This window comes from Barbus barbus (genome assembly GCF_936440315.1).
Source record: "Barbus barbus genome assembly, chromosome: 16".
Classification (NCBI taxonomy): Eukaryota; Metazoa; Chordata; class Actinopteri; order Cypriniformes; family Cyprinidae; genus Barbus; species Barbus barbus.
The window spans coordinates 22227627-22246891 of NC_136744.1; the positions used below are offsets into that span (position 1 = coordinate 22227627).

Sequence of the window (19265 nt, forward strand, 5' to 3'; positions counted from 1 at the left end):
CAAAGTAACGCTCATTTTACATACAGCGCACAGTGAAAATGACATGAATATGACAGTGGGCAAATGCATAAAGCGCAGCATAATTTGAAATCAGGTCAAAAATGGCCGGCCACTGAAAGTGAATGGGGAAGAATGAAAGTAAGAGAAACAGTGTTCAGGAGCATGTTGTGCTTGCCAACATAAAGGCCTTGGACCTGTGCGTGTGTGGATGCATGTATGCTCACACTATCACACACACACACATCCATGCATACAAACTATTGTGAGTATAACATGTGAGTATAACACCTATTTCATCCTACCCTGAACTGCATGCAATATGCTTTTATGATAACTCTCTCTCTCTATCACACACATGCTCAAACTGCCTTCTTTAGCCTGCATTGACTTGTTGGCAAAAAGAATGAATCCAATATTTGTTGATAATAGAGCAAAATTAGAGATTTGCAAGCAATTGTTTGGAGTCCGGTAATTTTTGACCGGGAACACCACAATTGTGAATAGGTGAAATAAAATCCACGGAAATTCTAAAACAATTAAATAAAAAAAGTAAAAAAAGTTTTGCCCTGTGTGAACAAAAGTTTGAGTCCAATGTGAAAACGTTAACTAGTATTTTCAGAAAGAAGAAAATCTTCTCCAGGTCAATTTGACCCGAACACAACCAGAGGGTTAACCCAATTAACGAGTTTTCCATTTGGTTTCAAAACATGGTATAAGCTGGGGACCAACACTGCAGTCATTTAGAAGCTGACAGCTGTGTCCAAAACAATTCTCAAATGTTCACTTCACTCAAATGTGTTCACTGTGACCTGAAATGGCTCAGGAGATTTGAAATGTCAATGCTGATTGTCAACTTGACAACAAAAATGTCAACTTGAGAACAGATTAATGAAGTAATATTTGTTGATCTGAAGTAATATTTGTTGATCTGAAGTAATATTTGTTGAGCTGAAGTAATATTTGTTGAGCCATCTCTTGTTCCCCGTCTTGTAAAAAAATTTAAAAAACGTAAATATCTGATTGTTTTAATACAGAATAAATTCTAATCACAAATCAAATTTCAAAGAAGGGTCAAATAAAAGGAATAATTATAAAAAGTGAAAAACAATTGTGTGAGCTGTAGTTTGAAGGTACTAGTTACACAAAACAAATGCCACCTAATACCTGAAAAAAATTTATGACAGTATTAATTTCCTCAGCCCCTGCTTCAGTCAAAATCTACATCCATAAGGAGTCTGGGATTGTTTTATGATCTTTGATATCTAAAGCAGGCAACATCCATGCAAATAAATAAACCAAAAATAAATAGGAAGTTTTCATCCCACAGGAATTTTGCTGCATAGCACACAAAATTAAAAGGTAAGCTTGTCTAAATACATGCACGATAATGTGACAGTTGCATGAAGCTGGATAAGCAGAACATGACAGGTCTGTTTTCAATATAAAAGCACATCTGCAAAAGCAATTCAATAAAAGTATTTCATGTCTGCTTTTATTAATTTAAGCCTTCACACTACCATTCAAAAGTGTTGGGGATGATAAGATTTTTTTTTTTTTTTGAAAGATGTCTCTAATGCTAAATAAGGTTGCATTTATTTAATCAAAAATACAGTGAAAAATGTAATATTGTGAAAATTTAAAATAACTGTTTTCTATTTTAATATATTTGTAATGTAATTTACTCCTGTGATGGCAAGGCTGAATTTTCAGCATCATTGCTCCAGTCTTCAGTGTCACATGATCCTTCAAAAATCATTCTGAAATGCTGATTTGCTTCTCAACATTTATTATCAGAGTTGAAAACAGTTGTGCAAAAGCTCAAAAGAACAGCATTTTTTTATTTTTTTTTATTTTACTTTTTTTTTTTAAGCAATTTTCTGCAATTGCTTGTCAAGACAGGTTAAGAATGGTTACATTTGAAGATAAAATTGCAAAAATGCAAAATTCAAATGGTAGCAATAATATCCTCATGACTGGGAAACATGATGAGGATTGCTTTTACTGCCCAAAAAAACCTTTCAACTTACACGTTTATTTTGCTTACTACAGAATAGAATGTGGTTAAAACCCTCATATCCGTGATTCCGCTATCCGTCAATTAGAAAAGAAATGGCAGAGACACTGGGACAGAAGCACAAGACTCATGTTATAATTCATGGCATTTTTAATTCATCTTGGCCAACTCTGACTCCAATAACTCAACTGCTCGTAAACATGTCACAAACACAGAAAGGAATCGCAAACAGTAACACAAGAAACCAAAGCACAGTAACGTTTGTCATTACACTTTATTGTTTCTTTGCAACATCAGCCATGACCCTTGTCATATCTGGCGATAATTCTATAATGCTTCAATGTAACCTGAGATTCAAAAATGACTCCGCTAAGGAGCGCTTCAATTAATTTCGACATAGGTTTGACAACGTGTTCATTTCTAGCAATAATAGTTAGAATAATAATAAACGGTACTAAAATAAAAATAACATTTTAAACAATTCTAACAGTACAAGAACAGGTGTTGTGCTGGGTGAAGCTGATGAATCTCTTCCCCTAAACAACGAAAACGGATTGAACACAGACTAAATCAAGTCTTTTTAGTGGGTAAATGAAGGGTGAACAAGGGTGGAAAGCACAGGACCAAAAACAAAAAACAAACATGTTTAACACTGACCCAAGGCACATCTGCATGGTGTGACATGCTTTGTCTGTTTTCTGTTTGAGGATCTAGTTTGAGACATTCAAACCTTGATGGGGATGTACTGAAGCCTTGCCATTTTCCATTCTATGGTTACCCAGGAAAAATCTTGCTGCATTGTGCTCTTTGGGAGTAGATGGGTTAAGGAGGAAAGCCAGACAAAATGCCTACGCCGTTCAGTAAATCCACCTCCGGCAGTTCCTCGATACGGGTGAGCATCACTAACTACTAGTCAGCTGTTAAACATGGCTGCTAACTTGCATGAGAAAATAAAATTGTTTCAGAATAACCTAAATGCCCCCCCCCCTTACGATTGAAAAGTTTTGGGGTTGAAGGGATAGAACAGCCATTTTGAGGCAGTCTGAACTGTACTGCACTTCCTGTAGACTTCAAATACTACTATATGCTTCCACACAGTTTGAGATTATATGTCAAACGCATAGTAAAACTAGAAAGCTAAATAATGGTAATCACAAAGGGAAAATAAACAGAACGGAATATAAGAATCAGAAAGAAAAAAATATATATTTGACTACAATAAAAGATTAGATGAAAGAAAAACTGTTTTTTGGTATATCCAGAACAGTGGAGGGTTAGTGGGTATTGTGTAGCCCTTTAAAAACTACAACAGGACCAACGCAGTAGCTATTACTACAATTTTCAGGGTGTACATGGACATACTCCGTCAACTTCCTTTTTCTCATTATTTATCATTAGGTGAGACGTTATGTAGATTATATATGCAGACTTGCAAAAAGAGTGCAATGTCGATGTTTTATTTCTTTTATTTAAACTTTAATTGTGTCTTGCTTTTAAATTACACAAGGGCTCTTCGGACACCTAACGTCCTTGGAGGGTCAAAAGTGGATTTTGCCTCATTAAGACCCCCCCCCAAACAAACAAGAAAAAAACCAACCAAAAATCTGACCTTGCAACACCCACAACTGCAGCTGTACTTCAAGCTGTAGCATCATCCGAGGTGCCTCAAGTGGAAAACGGGGTACAGGGAAAGCTGTAGGAAGAGGAGGTTAGTATCTTAACGTTACATCTGGATTCGGGGTATGTCTGAGGATTCCCAGCTGCGACAAGCTTTGTATGTCCTTCCTATAGAAGAGGCGAGGGAGGATGGGGATACGGGTGGGAGGGCCTGGGGTCTTCTAGGAGGCTCCACAGCTCCTGGGAAAGTTCACCTCAATGAACGACGAGAGCTCCAGCAGCGTAACTCACAGAGCTGTCCGACCAGTTTCGACACTGGCTCGACTGCGCATAGTTTAGGAAAGAGAAGTTCATGTCTACGCCGTTCTTTTTCAGTTCCGCCACAGCCTGATGGAGTGAGGAGAAACAATGGAGAGTCAACACTAAAGAGTTGCTTTTAGACTGACAACTATAATCTTAACAGCTTCATAATGAAAGAGCGGGAAGTTGGCAAGACTTTAGTTGGGGGGGAAAAAAAGACATTAATAAAAGCTCTGCTACAGTTAAGTGCTAAGCTAATTACCATGCTTACGGACTAACCATTATTTGCATTATTTTGCTTTTGCTTTATTGAGTCGACAGTGGTTTGCTAAATAAAATGAATGAAGTCGTTCATATGAATCATTCATTAGATACTTACATTTAGAAGAACACCGATGGGATGGCGACCACAAATAGTATTATGATATTTCTTCAAATAATTGCTAAAGGAAATGGGGTCCAACTGTTCTATAATTCCCATTCCCTAAAAATAAAAAAATAAAGGAAATGAACATGCATACATTTCACTGACATCAATAAAGCTTTCCCATTACTGGCGTTAATAATGATGTAATTTTTATTTTTGTTTTATTTATGACTGTCTATTGTTGCATTTGACATCTGGTGTGGTTTAATTGAACAACGCAACATCTTGATATAATATAATCAACTTTCCAAAAGCAAGATGGATTTTCAGTAACACAATAACGAATTGATATTTCATAGGAGCTCCAGATCAAACGAGATCCTTGTCCATTAAATTACCCTACGGAGACAGAAGTACTTGCCCAGTTGGTAAGCCTTTAATGAGGTTTGGGTTGCTAAGAACATCTGCTATTTGACAGACTGTCATGGGTGGAAAGTATTAAAGTTGTTCTTTGAATTGCCGACTTCCACGACACAGTAACCATAACAATGACTCTTTAGCTTGGAGAAAAATTCCATCACCTTTTTTTTCTAGAACCACCGATAGGATTAGCACATTGTCTCTCACAAACCAGAACGGGTTACTTGCAAGTAAACCTCACATGTCAGACATTAAATGAGTTGCCAGAGGGAAAGGGGAGTAGAAACAGGTTTACCATTTTGTCAAGGTGCTCGATAGATCTGTAGATCTCCCCTTGACTTTCATCGTAGTAGGTGTAGCGGAAACGTTGACCTGCAGAATAGACATAAAAGGTTCAACAATCAATTAACCAGGGAAGGCACATAAAAACCAAAAGGGATATTTGTATGGGTTCCTACCTATTTAGAGCATTTCGAAACACTCACTTATGAGGTTTAATTTCAATTAGAATGCTGCCATTGAAGTCAGCTGCCTATGTAAGCAGTAGGCATCCTGTGTTTCTGGCAAGTCTAGCACATTGATGGAGAGTACGAGAGTGGAGAGAATGTCTGTGATGCCGACATGATTTGGATGAGAAGTGAAAGCATGTATATCTTCTGTACCAGATTTATGCTGCTTTCATCATCAATAATTTGAGTGACACTTGATTTAGAATGGTTTTTGCATAATTCCAAGTAAACTATCAAACCAATGTCATGCCTTTCGATTATTGGAAATTATATATATATATATATATATATAGAGAGAGAGAGAGAGAGAGAGAGAGAGAGAGAGAGCGAGAGAGAGAGATTTTTCATTTGTTGTCTAAGGCCTTGGCAATTACAGTATATATAGTTTGTGTTAAGTGTATTTGTATTATATGCATAAATATGCACATACTGTTACGTGTATATAGCTAAATTGATGCATACTGAATAAAAAGAAAAAAACTGATGCCAAGCATTCAAAAACTACAGAAAGTCATGAGATTAATCAACACAGATCCAAAGTGTCGACAAGTGCCAGAACTAAACCACTAATCGATGCAAACCTTAGTAGATTTATTGTTGGCAAGATGTCTGCACTACATCTCATGACAACAAACAGGAAATATTTCACCGATTACTGACTATAATTGATAAACTATTTTCAATTTTTTGACAGTTGAAAAATTAAAGTGTGTGAGTGGACACAAACCCCAGTGGCAGAAGTCAGAGGAGATGATGAAAAGATTAGAAGGGTCAGCCAGATATTTGCTAAGCAGCTTGCCATATTCCTGCTCTTTAGATTCACTCAGAGCTCCCACCAGTACAGGGACGATGCTGAACTCATCTTTATGGCTGTTTTTGAAAAACAAAGCACAAAACACAATCATTTGTCAAGTCCCAGATGGAGATTTGACATTTGCATGTTTGTAAATATTATTTTGTCAAAGAATTTTGCATCACTCACTAAAATCCATGGCCATGTCAAATCAATAGCTCTACAAAGGTTTTCAGTTTCCTAAATTGCAGAGGCGTGAGAATAAAATGTGGTGCAAAAAAATGAAATAAAAAATGCTGAAAACCTTTAGAAATATTAGAGCTGCTCAACAACTAATTGGAAGGCTAGTGGAAAAAAAGATTACCCAGATGTCTAATCAAACAAATTGAGGGGATGTGAACTTTTCTATGCCCACATACTGTAATATTTGAATGGAATAATAGAAGCGGTTGTTGGCTCCTGCATTAATATAAAAAACATAAACAAAAAATTAAAAATGCAAAAAAACAACAGAGCATCCATCACAGCAAACTAATTAGAGGCACCACACTAGGTAAAAAGATCCTGACAACATAATTAGTGGATCTGGCAGAGATGAATGACCATGAGAGTGCGACTATGGGTCAATAATGCTGCTCATGGCCTCTGCATAGAGATGAGGTGAAACCTTGATAGATCCTTCTTCCTTCTCTTTACATTTCTTTCCCTGCGAAGACTCTATACTTCAAAAGGACGTGTATGTCTTATAGAGAGACTACATAAGATAATTAGAGGAAACCACAAAGGGCTATATCAGGGATCCTCAAATCTGGCCCACTCCTGCTGAGTTTAGCTCTAACCCCAATCAAACACACCTGAGCATGCTAATCAGAGTCTTCAAGATCATTAGAAAAATCACAGGTAGGTGAGTTTGATCAGGGTTGGAGCTAAACTCAGCAGCAGATTGGCCCTCCAGGGAAAGATTTGAGGAACCCTGGGTTATATCATATATCCTTTTGACACAAGGTTAAAAAGCAAAAGATAAGACTTTGCAAGCAACACCTATGACCTTGGTTCCCTCAGAGAAGCCACTTGCATTTGCGCTTTATTTTCTAAATAAAAGTTGTATAAACTAAAGTTTAAACATTTTAGGTCTGTAAGATTTTATGCTTTTTTGAAAGGCGGTAATGCTCACCAAGTTAACATTTACTTAGAAACAGTACTTAAAAAAAGCAGTAATACTGTGAAATATTATTACAATTAAGAATAACTGTGTTATATTTAACTACCATAATTCATTCCTGTTATGACAAAGCTGAATTTTCAGCAGCCATTTCTCCAGTCTTTCTTGTCACATGATCCTTAAGAAATCATGCTAATATTCAGATTAAGTTCTCAAACATTTATTATCAATGTTTAAAAAACACAGTATTTTTATATTTTACTAGCTTTTTTAAGGTTTTAAAAAATATATATTTGAAATATAGATTTTTGTAACAATCTAAAAGTCTTTACTGTCATGTTTAATCAATTTAAATATTAAATTCTAAGTATTAACTTTAAAAAAAAAAAAAAAAAAAAAAACTTTTGGTAGTGTTTTTTTTTGTCTGAATCTTCCCAGAATCCAAGGTATTCAGTGGATAACGCATGATGTCCCAAACGTGTATGAATGATTTTCTACAGTGGAACAAGAATTATTTTGATTCTGAAGAACTGGTTTTGTGAGACAATAGGGTGCAAAACAACACTGAACCACCTTTGACTTTCACTGTATGGAGAGAAAAAAGCACTGAGAAGTTTTGTAAAGCATCTTCTTTTGTGTTACACAGAAGAAAAAGAGTCATTCAGGTTTATAACAACATTATGTTGAGTAAATGATTACAGAATTTCCATGGGTGAACTGTTCCCTTAAGGGTCAAGATGAAGATATTCATTATCTGGTTGTTACCTCTCCATGGCTTTAGCGGTATAAGGCAGGTGCATCTCAATGCTGTGTTCATCTTCGTCTGTCTGCAGACTCATCCTCTCAAACATGCCTGTTTTCCACAGATCAGCGTAAACTGCCAGAGAAAGAGATGGGGCAGTGGGAATTAAAGCCTTTGTTTTGCATTGAGAATAATTGAGTTATAATTACACAAAACCTCATTAATATGAACACCATCAAATAAAAGATCATCTCTCACATTTATTTGCACATTCATTATGTTTATAGCCAGAGAACACTATGGAATAATAACAAATATAGTCATTTACAACTTGAAAATGTTGCAATCTCTTCTGCAAAGCTCAGTTTGAGAGCAAATGAGCCAGACATAAAAAAAAAACAATCTGGGCGACACCTTTCTGTGCATTGCTATTCAATCAGCATTTAATCCTGCCTAGGGAGAAAATGAGATTCCTTACCCTTCTGGTCGAGCCTCAGGTCGTACAGTGGTGTTCTGTAGACCTCGGCGGGGGAGAGGGCACAGCGAGACAGCGGCACATGGTGAGAGGGGCCAAGAATGAACACCCTCCGACTGATGAATAAGAGAGCGCTGCGGTTACCTCTCTCCCCACGGCACACTCAACATTACTGCTACTTCAAGACAATTTAAAGAAGCTCTGATGACAGGAGAGACACTTACGTGATGGAGGGGTCCACCTGCTTGTAGGCGTGGGCAGCACACGCGCCGCAGTAAGTGTAGCCAGCGTGCCTGCAAAAGACAGTGGTTTAAGAATGCAGAAAAGATAGCTGAAACAGAAAGAAGAAAAAAGATGTTTGTCTGCTTTCACTCCACTTACGGTGCTATTATGGCTCTAGCTGGACCGGCTGTAGATTGTGCTTGAGATAACCAGCCCTCGAGTTGTGCGTTAAGCTGGGATCCTAATCGCAAAGACAGAGAAATATGTCATTAGCAAATATGATGCAGACAAAATTTTACAACACTTCAGCTGGGAAGATTATTTGAAAGTCTTCCAAATGTAGTTTGTACAGTATCATTTTCAATATGTAGAAATATGTTAAAGCATTACAAGCCAAGCTTTATCTATAACATAAAGACTATGTTCATTATATATTTCTGCTATATTTACAGAAACCAAGAAAATGAAGCCTATTTTAGCATAATTATTTTTATTAATGGATTCTTTTCAGGACAAATATTGTGTAAAATAAGTGTTGACTCAAAAGCATACATTTTCTCTTTCGCTGTTACAAAAACAGCACTATGAATATAAGCATATTTTCCTCCCTAATTTCTATTGCCAGAACGCAAAACAAAAAAATCTCATTACTGCAATGCTGTAAAAAAAATATTTATGCATCATATCATCACCTCAGTACCGTAACATGCTGAAAGATGCAATATGTGAAATGGCTGTCTTGAATGTTGATTCCAGCAATATTTCAGCCTCAGACAGTGCCATTGTCCCAGTTCTAATGTCTTTCTTATCAGAGTCTGACAGGACAAGATAAACAGTTTTGAGAACCAGTGAACAGATGAACTACAGCTGATTCTGTAAAAGGAATAATAAGAATACAACCAATTTGGTCAAGTTTTAGCAGTTGATAATCAAATCTCTACACTGTAATGAATCATACCATTTCATCACTAATGATATTCCAAAGAGCAGTCAGGTCTGAATACTGATGCATGTGCAAATGCATTCGTTTTAACGTCTGACTGATATGAATTTGTATAGCTGATGCGTGCATTTATAGAAAAAGGTGGTTGATTGTGGTTATAGTGCTGTTTTTATATATTGCAGTGTAAGAGATAGCTTATTCTCTCACATATGAAGAATACAGATGAATAAATATATAAAATGTATATATTTTTTAAAAAATGGTAAAAGGTTTGCGAGACATGGTCAATATATGAGTCTAATATATGAAGAATACCAATATAGCAGTATATCAAAAATCTAATATATTTATACATTGACTGTACAATTTGTCCAACTGAAACACTCATAACTGGCCAGAGTTATCACTGCCAGATGAATAATAGCTAGTCATTATCTGAAAACTGTAACTGAAGACAGAGGCATGTTTATACATGTATGGACCCACCAGACTTTTTTTCAACACATTACATATACATTATTTATTTGCGGGAGACCAGCCTTCTTCGTATGCAAACACTCAAAAATGTGTGTTTTGAACAAAACAAGATCTCTAAAGATAGTGACAGCTTACAAAATACAGCTCATCATGTAAAAGCCACAATGCTGACTTCTCTACGGTGTAAAAATATGTGATCTAGTGTGTGTGTGGGGCACTGGGCTTTTGTCATGCATCCTTTGTTGCTGCATGAGAGGAAAAAAACAGCACAGGCCCTCTAAAGACTTTCATGTGCTGACTGTGCTCACTGTATTTACTGGAATGGAACTGCACATAAATGCTGACCGGTATAACAATAAACACAGCATTACTTGACATCAGTGTTAATGAAAAACATGGTTTTATTCTCTATGAAAACACAGCTGTCATATGAACTTCATCAAATAGCTTTAGCCGTTAGCAGGGTAAATCCAGGCTTCTGAAGTTAATCTATCTGGATTTACTCATCCGGTAAAGTAGGGCTGGGGTAAAGTTAGCATGGATGGTATATTAATCTGTGGTATTAGTTTGTGTAGTTGGCTTGTTGGAGAGATTCACACACACACAAACACACACACCGGCTATAGGCTAACCAGCTAACTGTTGGCCTGTTTTGTTCTCAGCTGCTTTTACACACAGAAGCTACACATTTAACTTACAATAGAAACACAAAAATAAACAACAACAGGCAAATATGAGAGAAACAAACAACGCGGTCGATTTAAATAATGGCCCTTGAATTTAATTGCAATTTTATTTCTGTCTGCTCAATAAAAAACAGAAAAAAATATATTTTAACATTTAAAGCAATTCATAAAATAATCATCTAAATGCCAAGACAAATTAAATGACATTTCATGAACGAGGCCCACTTTTTTGTTTTTAGATTAATAACCGAGCAAAATTAAATCCCTTTAAAGTGATTTTCTAACGAAATAAAGCTAAGTTAATATGTTTCGGTTCACATTTAAAATAAAGTTAGTTCGTTTTTTTAAAAACCGTAAGTTCAGCAAAAGGCACAAATATGAAGAAACTCGCCCTGTGGTCTTTAAACCTTTTTAGGCACAGCTATTTAATAATTCCCAGCTGATCGCACAGGCTCTGTCTAAAAACAACGTAAGCTGCCTAAGTTACCTAGGCAGCATTTTAGAGCGTGCTGAACGTCCCAAAAGCTGTCCAGATAGGCAGCTCACTAGGTTTTGAGACACTGCCAGACACACACACTGGTGTAAGCAGCACACCGGACCTCAGGCCCGGGCCGCTCTCGGGTCTCTGGCTCTACCTGAGGCCGTGTACCAGCTGCCGGCGTGGCTCGCTTCTCTGCACACCATCCGGTTCGACATCTTGGTGCCCGCGCCGCCTATCTTGGTCCAATAAAGCCTCGTCGGTAGTGGGAAAAATTAACTAAAAACACTAGGAAAATATGCTGGCTCAAAAAGTATATGCCTGTGCTGAAGCTGCGTGCCCAGGGAAGGAGTATTCTATATAATCTTGATATAAATGTGAGGCATACGCAAAATTATAAAGAGGTTGATAGTCTGGCTGTGAAGAACAAAGATCCGACCAGTTCATCCGCTCGCTGCCAAGTTTGCCTCTGTTATCCGGATGGGCTGGTTTGGCCCATCTCGCCTTCCGTTCTGTCAGAAAAACTGGGTGGGGAGAGTTGATTGACTGACTGAAGCGAAAGACTGATTGGTCGGTTAGAATAAGGGGCGTTTCCGAATGGATGCATATGTAGATCACGCTTTTATGATTGGATAGCTCAGTGTGTTTGGCTGACACTCATTGGCGGAAGACAGATGTGGGCGTGGACTTACAAATCGCTTGTTGGTGAAAACGTAGCATATATAACATTAATATAGGGTTAAAGACACTTTTAGTGAAGAAATTTAAGATTAGTTTTTAAGTGAAACAATAGAAGAGTGATTGTGTGTTTTATGATTGTAAAATTGCACACTTTGTATTTTACTGTTAAAGACGTCGTTTGTTATTGTGAACAAAATAAAAAGAATCGACAACATGCTAAAACTTATCAATTTTATATTCACAAATGTATATCTACATCTATCCCATTTCAGGATTTTTGTAATGAGCTTGGATTAAAAGAGATATACAGTTACCTATCTGGACAAAATCTATATATTCTTTACAAGAAGAAACTATAACCTGTTCATCGTCGACGACTTATTACTGCTTCAATTATTTATTTTTATTATTTATAAAATATATTCAGTATTGTAACAATTTCAATGTACATTCAGACTGAATGACTGCAGTTTACCACCAGAGGACATCGTTGCATAGAAAATAAATTACCTGTCATTTTTTTTTTAACTAGTACTAGGTTGGTCGGACAGTTTGTGTAAATAATAAACCAGGGAACAAATCTGCTGCTCTACGAATAGTACGGATGCATCCAAGTAAAATCAATCAGTCAGGTCGTTAGGTATTTGTCTTTAAAACAGAATTTAACAACAGTTATTGTTTTTATAGACATGACATTATCTCTACAATAAGCCAGAGACACAACCCTTCCACAATTCTAGTATATCATGTCAGCATGTACTCTTTTCGCTGTACACTGTACTCAAAAATTAATAAATAAACAAACAAATAAAATCGTCTAAGCCAGCAAACCATCATTACAAGACTTTAGGGATACGCCTTAGCAATTGTCCCTTGGGCCTAAAACTAAAACAATGAAGGGTTAGTAGTTTTCAACAGATAGTCAGTAAAAGCAGGGGGCGTAACCTTCAGAAGTCTTCATTTAAGCTGTCTCTTAGAGGCTAGTTTGGGACCAGTTTGCTAGTGTACAGTTATTAATAAACATGTAAGTCCCATAAATTGAAAACAGTAGGCTATATTAAAATATAGTAGATATCCTATCCACTGATGCTTAAAAAAATCTCATGGCACCATTGTTCACTGTTTTAATGGAATGTGCCGTTTAACTGGGTCAGTTAGATGTCATCTTGCCACACTAAACATTTAAGATTTTCTCATTGTTTGTTGTTATAGGGGACTATTGGGATCTCCATGGCTGCTGCGGCCTCAGTGCAGTATTTTACTGAGAGGTTCTCTCGAACTTGCGATTAGCCATTGTCCCACCTGCAGCTGGCCTGCTGTCCTTCTCACTGTGCTGTCCCATGGCAGGACAAGAATATAAGGATTTATGACCTGGAGGTCTTTGTTTACCTGTATCTATTTTCAATAAACAAATATATATAATTATTGTCAATTGACTGAAAAAGTAACCAATCCACATATTTTGCTGGAATTAATTGCACCTAACATTAAAATTTGTGATCATAAATATATTTTCACATTTCATTCCAAATTAATGTAGAAACTATGTAAAGACAGTGTATTTTAAATATTTGTTTAATGACATCTTTTGACTATGAATTATGAATAAACGCAAGTACCATCAATACCATAATAATAGATTGTTTTACATTTCTGAGGATAAAAAGAGTTAATATAGCCATTTAATAGAACTGTAAAATGTGTGCCATCATTTGTAACATTTAATAGGACTACATTGATGCACAGCATTAAAAAATTTAAGTTACCATTTAAATCTTATTTTAATGTTTCCTGTAGCCTCCCTTGGAGCTCACTGGTCACCATGGTGATGTGTCTGCCATGGCGTTTGGGATGGTGAGAGATCGTCTCCTCCTCTGTAGTGCTTCTGAAGGTTATGTTATCGTCTGGGAAATTGATCGCTGCAACACACTGATCAAAGACGGTAATAATGTATGCAAAGACCTTGATTCAGAAACAGACTGAAAAATTCTGCTCGTCTGCTGAGCATATAAAAGTGTGACACCTAAGAATGCTTTGCTCTGGAACATATTCTCTGTCAATCACTTTTTTGTCCCATCTCCCAAACATGACATCTGTGTTCCAGGTGTAATTGCCTCAGGTAGAGTTGTTGGCACATTGCTCGGCAGGGTGGTGCATCTGTCACTGTGTCCACTGAGCGCAAAAGTGGCTGCATGCTCCGGCTCCAGAGTGTTTCTATTGAATGCAGAGGTATGAAATAAGATACACACGATTTTGATTCAGTGATTCGAAAACAAAAGCAGTTATGCTGAAACAGTAAAAAGGAAACAAATGCCTTTTTTGATCCATCTCCAGATGAAATGCCAAACAAAGTCTGTATGTAGAACATTCCGTTACCCAGACTGTGATTGACCAGCCCATGAAGATGAGTGATGACATTGAAATACTCATATGACACCAGCAATAAATTAGGGAATAAAAAAAAATCAGAATAAGCCCCTTGTTGTCTTGTAAATCAGAAATAAATGGTCTTATCTCGTTCAAACAGCATTTGAACGAGACCATCAAATAAAATGATCTCATTCAAACAGCATTTGTCTGCTTAAGCCATACTTAAACTTAAGAACATGTCCACATTATGTAATAAAACATGTTTCAATCAAATTATAAAACAATAAACATATTTTTAAATGAAGACCCAGAACTTGGGGCCACTGTATTTGTGATTCTCATAGAGAGAGGAGGTGCCTGGAGTTTTGAAAGCTCATCTTGGTCCTGTGACTGGATCAGAGTTCTGTCCATGGGACGTTAATCTTCTCATCTCAACATCAGAAGACAGAACATTTAAGGTACAGATTTTATTTCATTTTATATATATATATATATATATATATATATATACATATATATATATATATATATATCAAAATATATATGTATGTATGTATGTATGTATGTATGTATGTTTTATTATATACACACACACACACACACACACACACATATATACTGTATATGTAGTGAAATATATTTTCATATATAGATATATATGCACAAGATATATATATATATGTATATTAAGAGAGAAATATATATATATATATATATATATAGATAGATATTGTAGATATATGTGTGCATATGAGTTCTTTTTCTTTTTTTGTATTAGATTTGGGATGTGAAGAAGGGAGATATACTCTTTGAATCTGCTGTCTTATCAGGTCGGGTTATAGTTATTAACACCAATATTTATACAACAGAAATTGAGGTTCTTCACTTATAGCCTGTAAATGTAGAGAATATGTAGTGAAGATGCTGAAGTTTTTGTTTCACAGTGTATCCACTGCTTGGTCTGTTCTTGATGGAGCAAAACAGTCAGTTCATCACAGGGTCTGGTGACGGACGGGTGAGTAACACACACACACACACACTTTAAAGCTCTCTTGTGTAATCTATATATCACTTTGTTTATGTTGGAATCTCTTCCAAATCAAGCTTTGGTGCTACACTCTCCCTGTGGACCACAATAACTGCTTGGTGACAAAACTGGACCTTTCGAAGCTTGAACAGAAGCATGAGAGAAACCTCAGAAAAACCTGCTCACCTCAAAATAGACCAGATGGTTAGAAAAAACCCACAAGCCACAATTCAGACTGCGTATAAATAGTGTTTTTCATGTGCCTACCTCACTGCAGAAAACGATACATCTGCTTGAGCTTCATGTGTGTGCTTTTCTAGGAATGACTCGTAATGATGTGAGAGGAACAGTGGAGACAGCAAAGCCTGTTCTGAGAATCTGGGCACAGAAACTGCAGTCCAGTCATACTGGCCTGCAGCAGAGGTACTGTCTTTGTTCTGTTATTGTTGTTCACCTTTATCTGCTTGGGCAATTGTTGAATTTTTGGGGTAAGAAATTATGTAGGGCAGACCAAATGTATTCACAAGCACAAAGTATGTATGATAACAGTAGTTACTGTAGTAGTCATCATGACATTGTAAAGTTGTGGTAGAGGTATACAGCATGGTGCACCTGTCTTTACAGAGGCGTAAAAAACTAATTTTTCCACAGATTTTTCTATGGTCATAGCAGGAAACGTCCCATCAGGATGCCGTTATGCTCCTCTTTATGGTTTCATGCTGTCCAAACAGCAGTTACAGCTTTATAACAAGATGGTTGAGTGAATTGAAAACTTTCGCATAACGTCATTATATGCTGAAATTTGTAATATCATATGTTGTAAACACTAGTGGAGAAATGCCTGCAGACCCATAAAGTAAGGGAGGCCAAGGAAGAGGCAAAATCACAAAAATCAGAAATACTAAAAACTTGAAAACTTTGAAATATGTATGAATACAATTTTTTCTTTTACACACTCATGTTTAGTTAACTAACTGTGCAGGAATTCTTCACATTGTTATTCACAGATTCATAGTGATTCATAGAAAACAACATGTTAACCCAATAACTCTAATTTATTGGACAGGAGTGATGACCCTTGACCTCTGCCACGTTATGATTTGCACTGCAATAAGACACTGACTTAAATCAAGTTTTTCAAAGCTTTAGTGCAGTTCTCTTTTAGAGTAAGCTTGTGCAATCTCTTTATCATAGTTTCTGCCACTGTAGTTTAATATGACAGGCTTTCATAGATGTTCTCTATAGAGACTTTGTGGCAATGTGGGTGTGAATTCCTACAGTAGGTCTATACAATACAGATCTTTTTCTTTCTTTTCTTTTCTGATGTACCCTGTTACATTAACCAGGCCTTAGTTCTTTGTAGTGTCTTTTTGTAAATAGTCTCTTCTTTGTGCTTTTTCCATAGAGGAAGTTGTCTGTGGATCGGGAGGTCTGATGGATTATATCTGCTTGACCTGGATACTTCAGATCTTCTCATGAATCTTCCACTCACAGGCATCATAAGTATTCAATTAACTCTGAAACGTAAACATGCTTTAGGTTCAAATTTAGCAATTGTTCTAGAAAATATTTGATCCATTATATTTTACCTCAGTATGTTTATTAGTAAAAAAAAATAGTAACATATTAAAAAATGTTTTTTTTAATAGCAAAAAATATAATACAAATAAATGCAACAGTGGCCTTAGTGGTCAATAAAACCTGAGAGTGTGAGTGTGATAACCAGATAAGGATTGAGTCTTCTAGCATGGAATATTCCATGATTATGATACTTAAGAGAATGGCAGAAAGTCAGTGCATGTCCTTGTACACTTAATGATAACATTGGTTAAATCTTGCAACCTCAAAACAAAATTCACCTCAGAAATATGCATAAACATCATGATTTACATTATAACAAATGGCTTCCTAAAAATACTTGAAGCATGGGAAAATACACTATCAGTATGGTGCCAGCATGGTGCCATTGTCTGTTTTTCTGAAGAAGAATGACTGTTTAGTTTTCAAATTTACTAATTCTTCCTGGTTTACCACTCATTTATTCCAAACCAAAATCAAATTTCGAAACATAAAATTTTCCCCAATGTTTTTCTTTTTTTTGAGACATAATTGCTGTAATATGTAAATATTTAAAATAATGAAGTGGTAGTTTTTTTTTCCTGACAAGTGACCTAAGCGTTTCAATGGCAGGGTCATGGGCCATCTCTAATGAACTTAACTTTTCATGTCTGTGCATCTGTGCAATATGTATACAAATACAATATTTTATATATTTACAGTATTCTTAGTTTTTTGACAGATTTTTAAAGATCCATATCTTTAACCTTAAGCCGCTCTAGAGTTCACATGTATAGCACCTTTGGTATTTTTACAGCCCTGCAGTTAGCAGTTTATGGTTTCACAAAGCCAGGATTATTTAAGATGTAAAGCTTTTACAAGATTTGGCTGTGGTTTGCATTCTGGGAGGAAAGTGGTCTGTGTGAGACAGTATTACATGAGGACTACCCTCAGCTTCTTTCTTTCTGCTTAGATGTGTTGTTTGGTGACTTCTCTATTTGGGACTTCAGTAGCCCTTTTAGAGGTTAATAATGCCAGGCTGGACGAGCTCTGCTTTAGGATGGCGACGGGCCTCTCTGTGGATGAGCAACTTTCAGCTGTGCCCAGGTAACAACACTCATCTTTCAATCTCTATGAGGCTCCTGATCCTGGCCTGAGGTGGTGCTTGGATTTGCAGGGTGTCATTTTGAGCACCATCCAAGAATAATTTACCCGATGCTTGATTTTGGTTTTAGCCAGGATTATCTTCAGTAGACGTATTGTCTGTTATAGACTGTTAACCTTATTCTTGATGAGTCAACTACCACAATGGAAAATGCTGTATTTTATTATTTCCAGTAACAGAAGTCTATTTATGTTGTTTTTTCTTCTATTTTCAGTTCTCCTCTGATGGCTGTCCCCTCTGAATGCTGAGCTGGCAAAACATGGTCCAAAACCTCAGAGAAATATCGGTTGGAGTTTACAAAACCACACACGCACACTTTTTGTTGCCAAAGAGAAAAAAAAATCCTTTGGATTAACTAGCATTTCAATGTCATTGACACCCCCAATGGTAATATTTATGATGCTGACTCATTACTGTCCAAGATGTTAATCTTTCTGGCCTTGCGGAGGTCTGTACCACATTATAGCTTTTCAAAAAAAAAGTTGTCACTAGGCACAGCAGAATTGTTTATATACTGTAGTTAGAAATACTTTTAAAATACATGGAAATGACATTGTCACTCTTTATAAAAAAGCCTGATGCCAGCTGGTGTCTGAGGTCACAAAGATAAAGGGTTTTAATAACCACTGAATGAAGAGACCAGGCACAGAAACTAAATCAAAATGTACCCTATTTATTTTCTTAACACATGATCTTGGTCTTAATTTGCATGATTCATCACTGCATTTCCTTCCAAAGACAAAAAATGTACCCATTAGAGTAGCACTATAAGCTACACTGCTATTCAGAAATTGGGGTCTGTAAGATCTTTTTGTTTATGTGTTTTTGAAAGAAGTCTCTTATGCTCACTTATACTTTGCAAGAACTTCAGAAAAGTGCTAAATGTTATAGCCCACAGCCCCACACACTGACCTGTGGTAGTACATCCCTTCTCCTTCCTGTTGTCAAAATTAAAACGAATAGAAGGAATTACAAAATACTTTTAGACCTCTTGTATTTCCTTGTAAGCTTGCAGACACTTTTTGCCTTTTTTGAGTGTTTAAACTGCAATAAGATGTTTTAGTTTTATATGTCTCATGGATGTAAAAGCAATCCATCATCATTATTTCTCTCTCTCTGTCCCTAAAGGGAGGCTCTTCTTCCATTTCCAAATGGGCATTATTTCTCTTCCTTACTAGAGTTACATGTCCTCAGAGGTTTAAATTTATTCCATAGCTTTTTCTGGGGCCTAAGTCAATACCATAACTAGGACAACTCATT

General features: G+C 36.4%; 1 protein-coding gene and 1 pseudogene across 2 annotated transcripts in view; one reads left to right on the forward strand and one right to left on the reverse strand.

The window, feature by feature from the left end:
- Positions 1 to 1767: 1767 nt before the first annotated feature.
- Positions 1768 to 11722, reverse strand: memo1 (mediator of cell motility 1). Its single transcript, XM_079437430.1, has 9 exons — positions 11363 to 11722; positions 8781 to 8862; positions 8624 to 8692; positions 8403 to 8515; positions 7948 to 8059; positions 5955 to 6097; positions 5014 to 5090; positions 4311 to 4415; positions 1768 to 4018 (listed from the first exon to the last, which is right to left on the reverse strand). Exons 1-9 carry the CDS (start codon positions 11421 to 11423, stop codon positions 3887 to 3889), a joined length of 894 nt encoding a protein of 297 aa, XP_079293556.1. The 5' UTR covers positions 11424 to 11722; the 3' UTR covers positions 1768 to 3886.
- Positions 11723 to 13116: 1394 nt separating this feature from the next.
- The window catches only part of LOC306882565 (WD repeat-containing protein 27-like), a 50082-nt pseudogene continuing 43933 nt past the window's right edge, over positions 13117 to 19265 (forward strand). The window contains exons 1-11 of the transcript in view: positions 13117 to 13263; positions 13684 to 13828; positions 13991 to 14115; positions 14601 to 14714; positions 15035 to 15086; positions 15201 to 15271; positions 15361 to 15487; positions 15604 to 15706; positions 16689 to 16786; positions 17851 to 17947; positions 18220 to 18291. The product of the transcript in view is annotated as a WD repeat-containing protein 27-like (transcript). The remainder of the gene's footprint in view (positions 13264 to 13683; positions 13829 to 13990; positions 14116 to 14600; positions 14715 to 15034; positions 15087 to 15200; positions 15272 to 15360; positions 15488 to 15603; positions 15707 to 16688; positions 16787 to 17850; positions 17948 to 18219; positions 18292 to 19265) is intronic.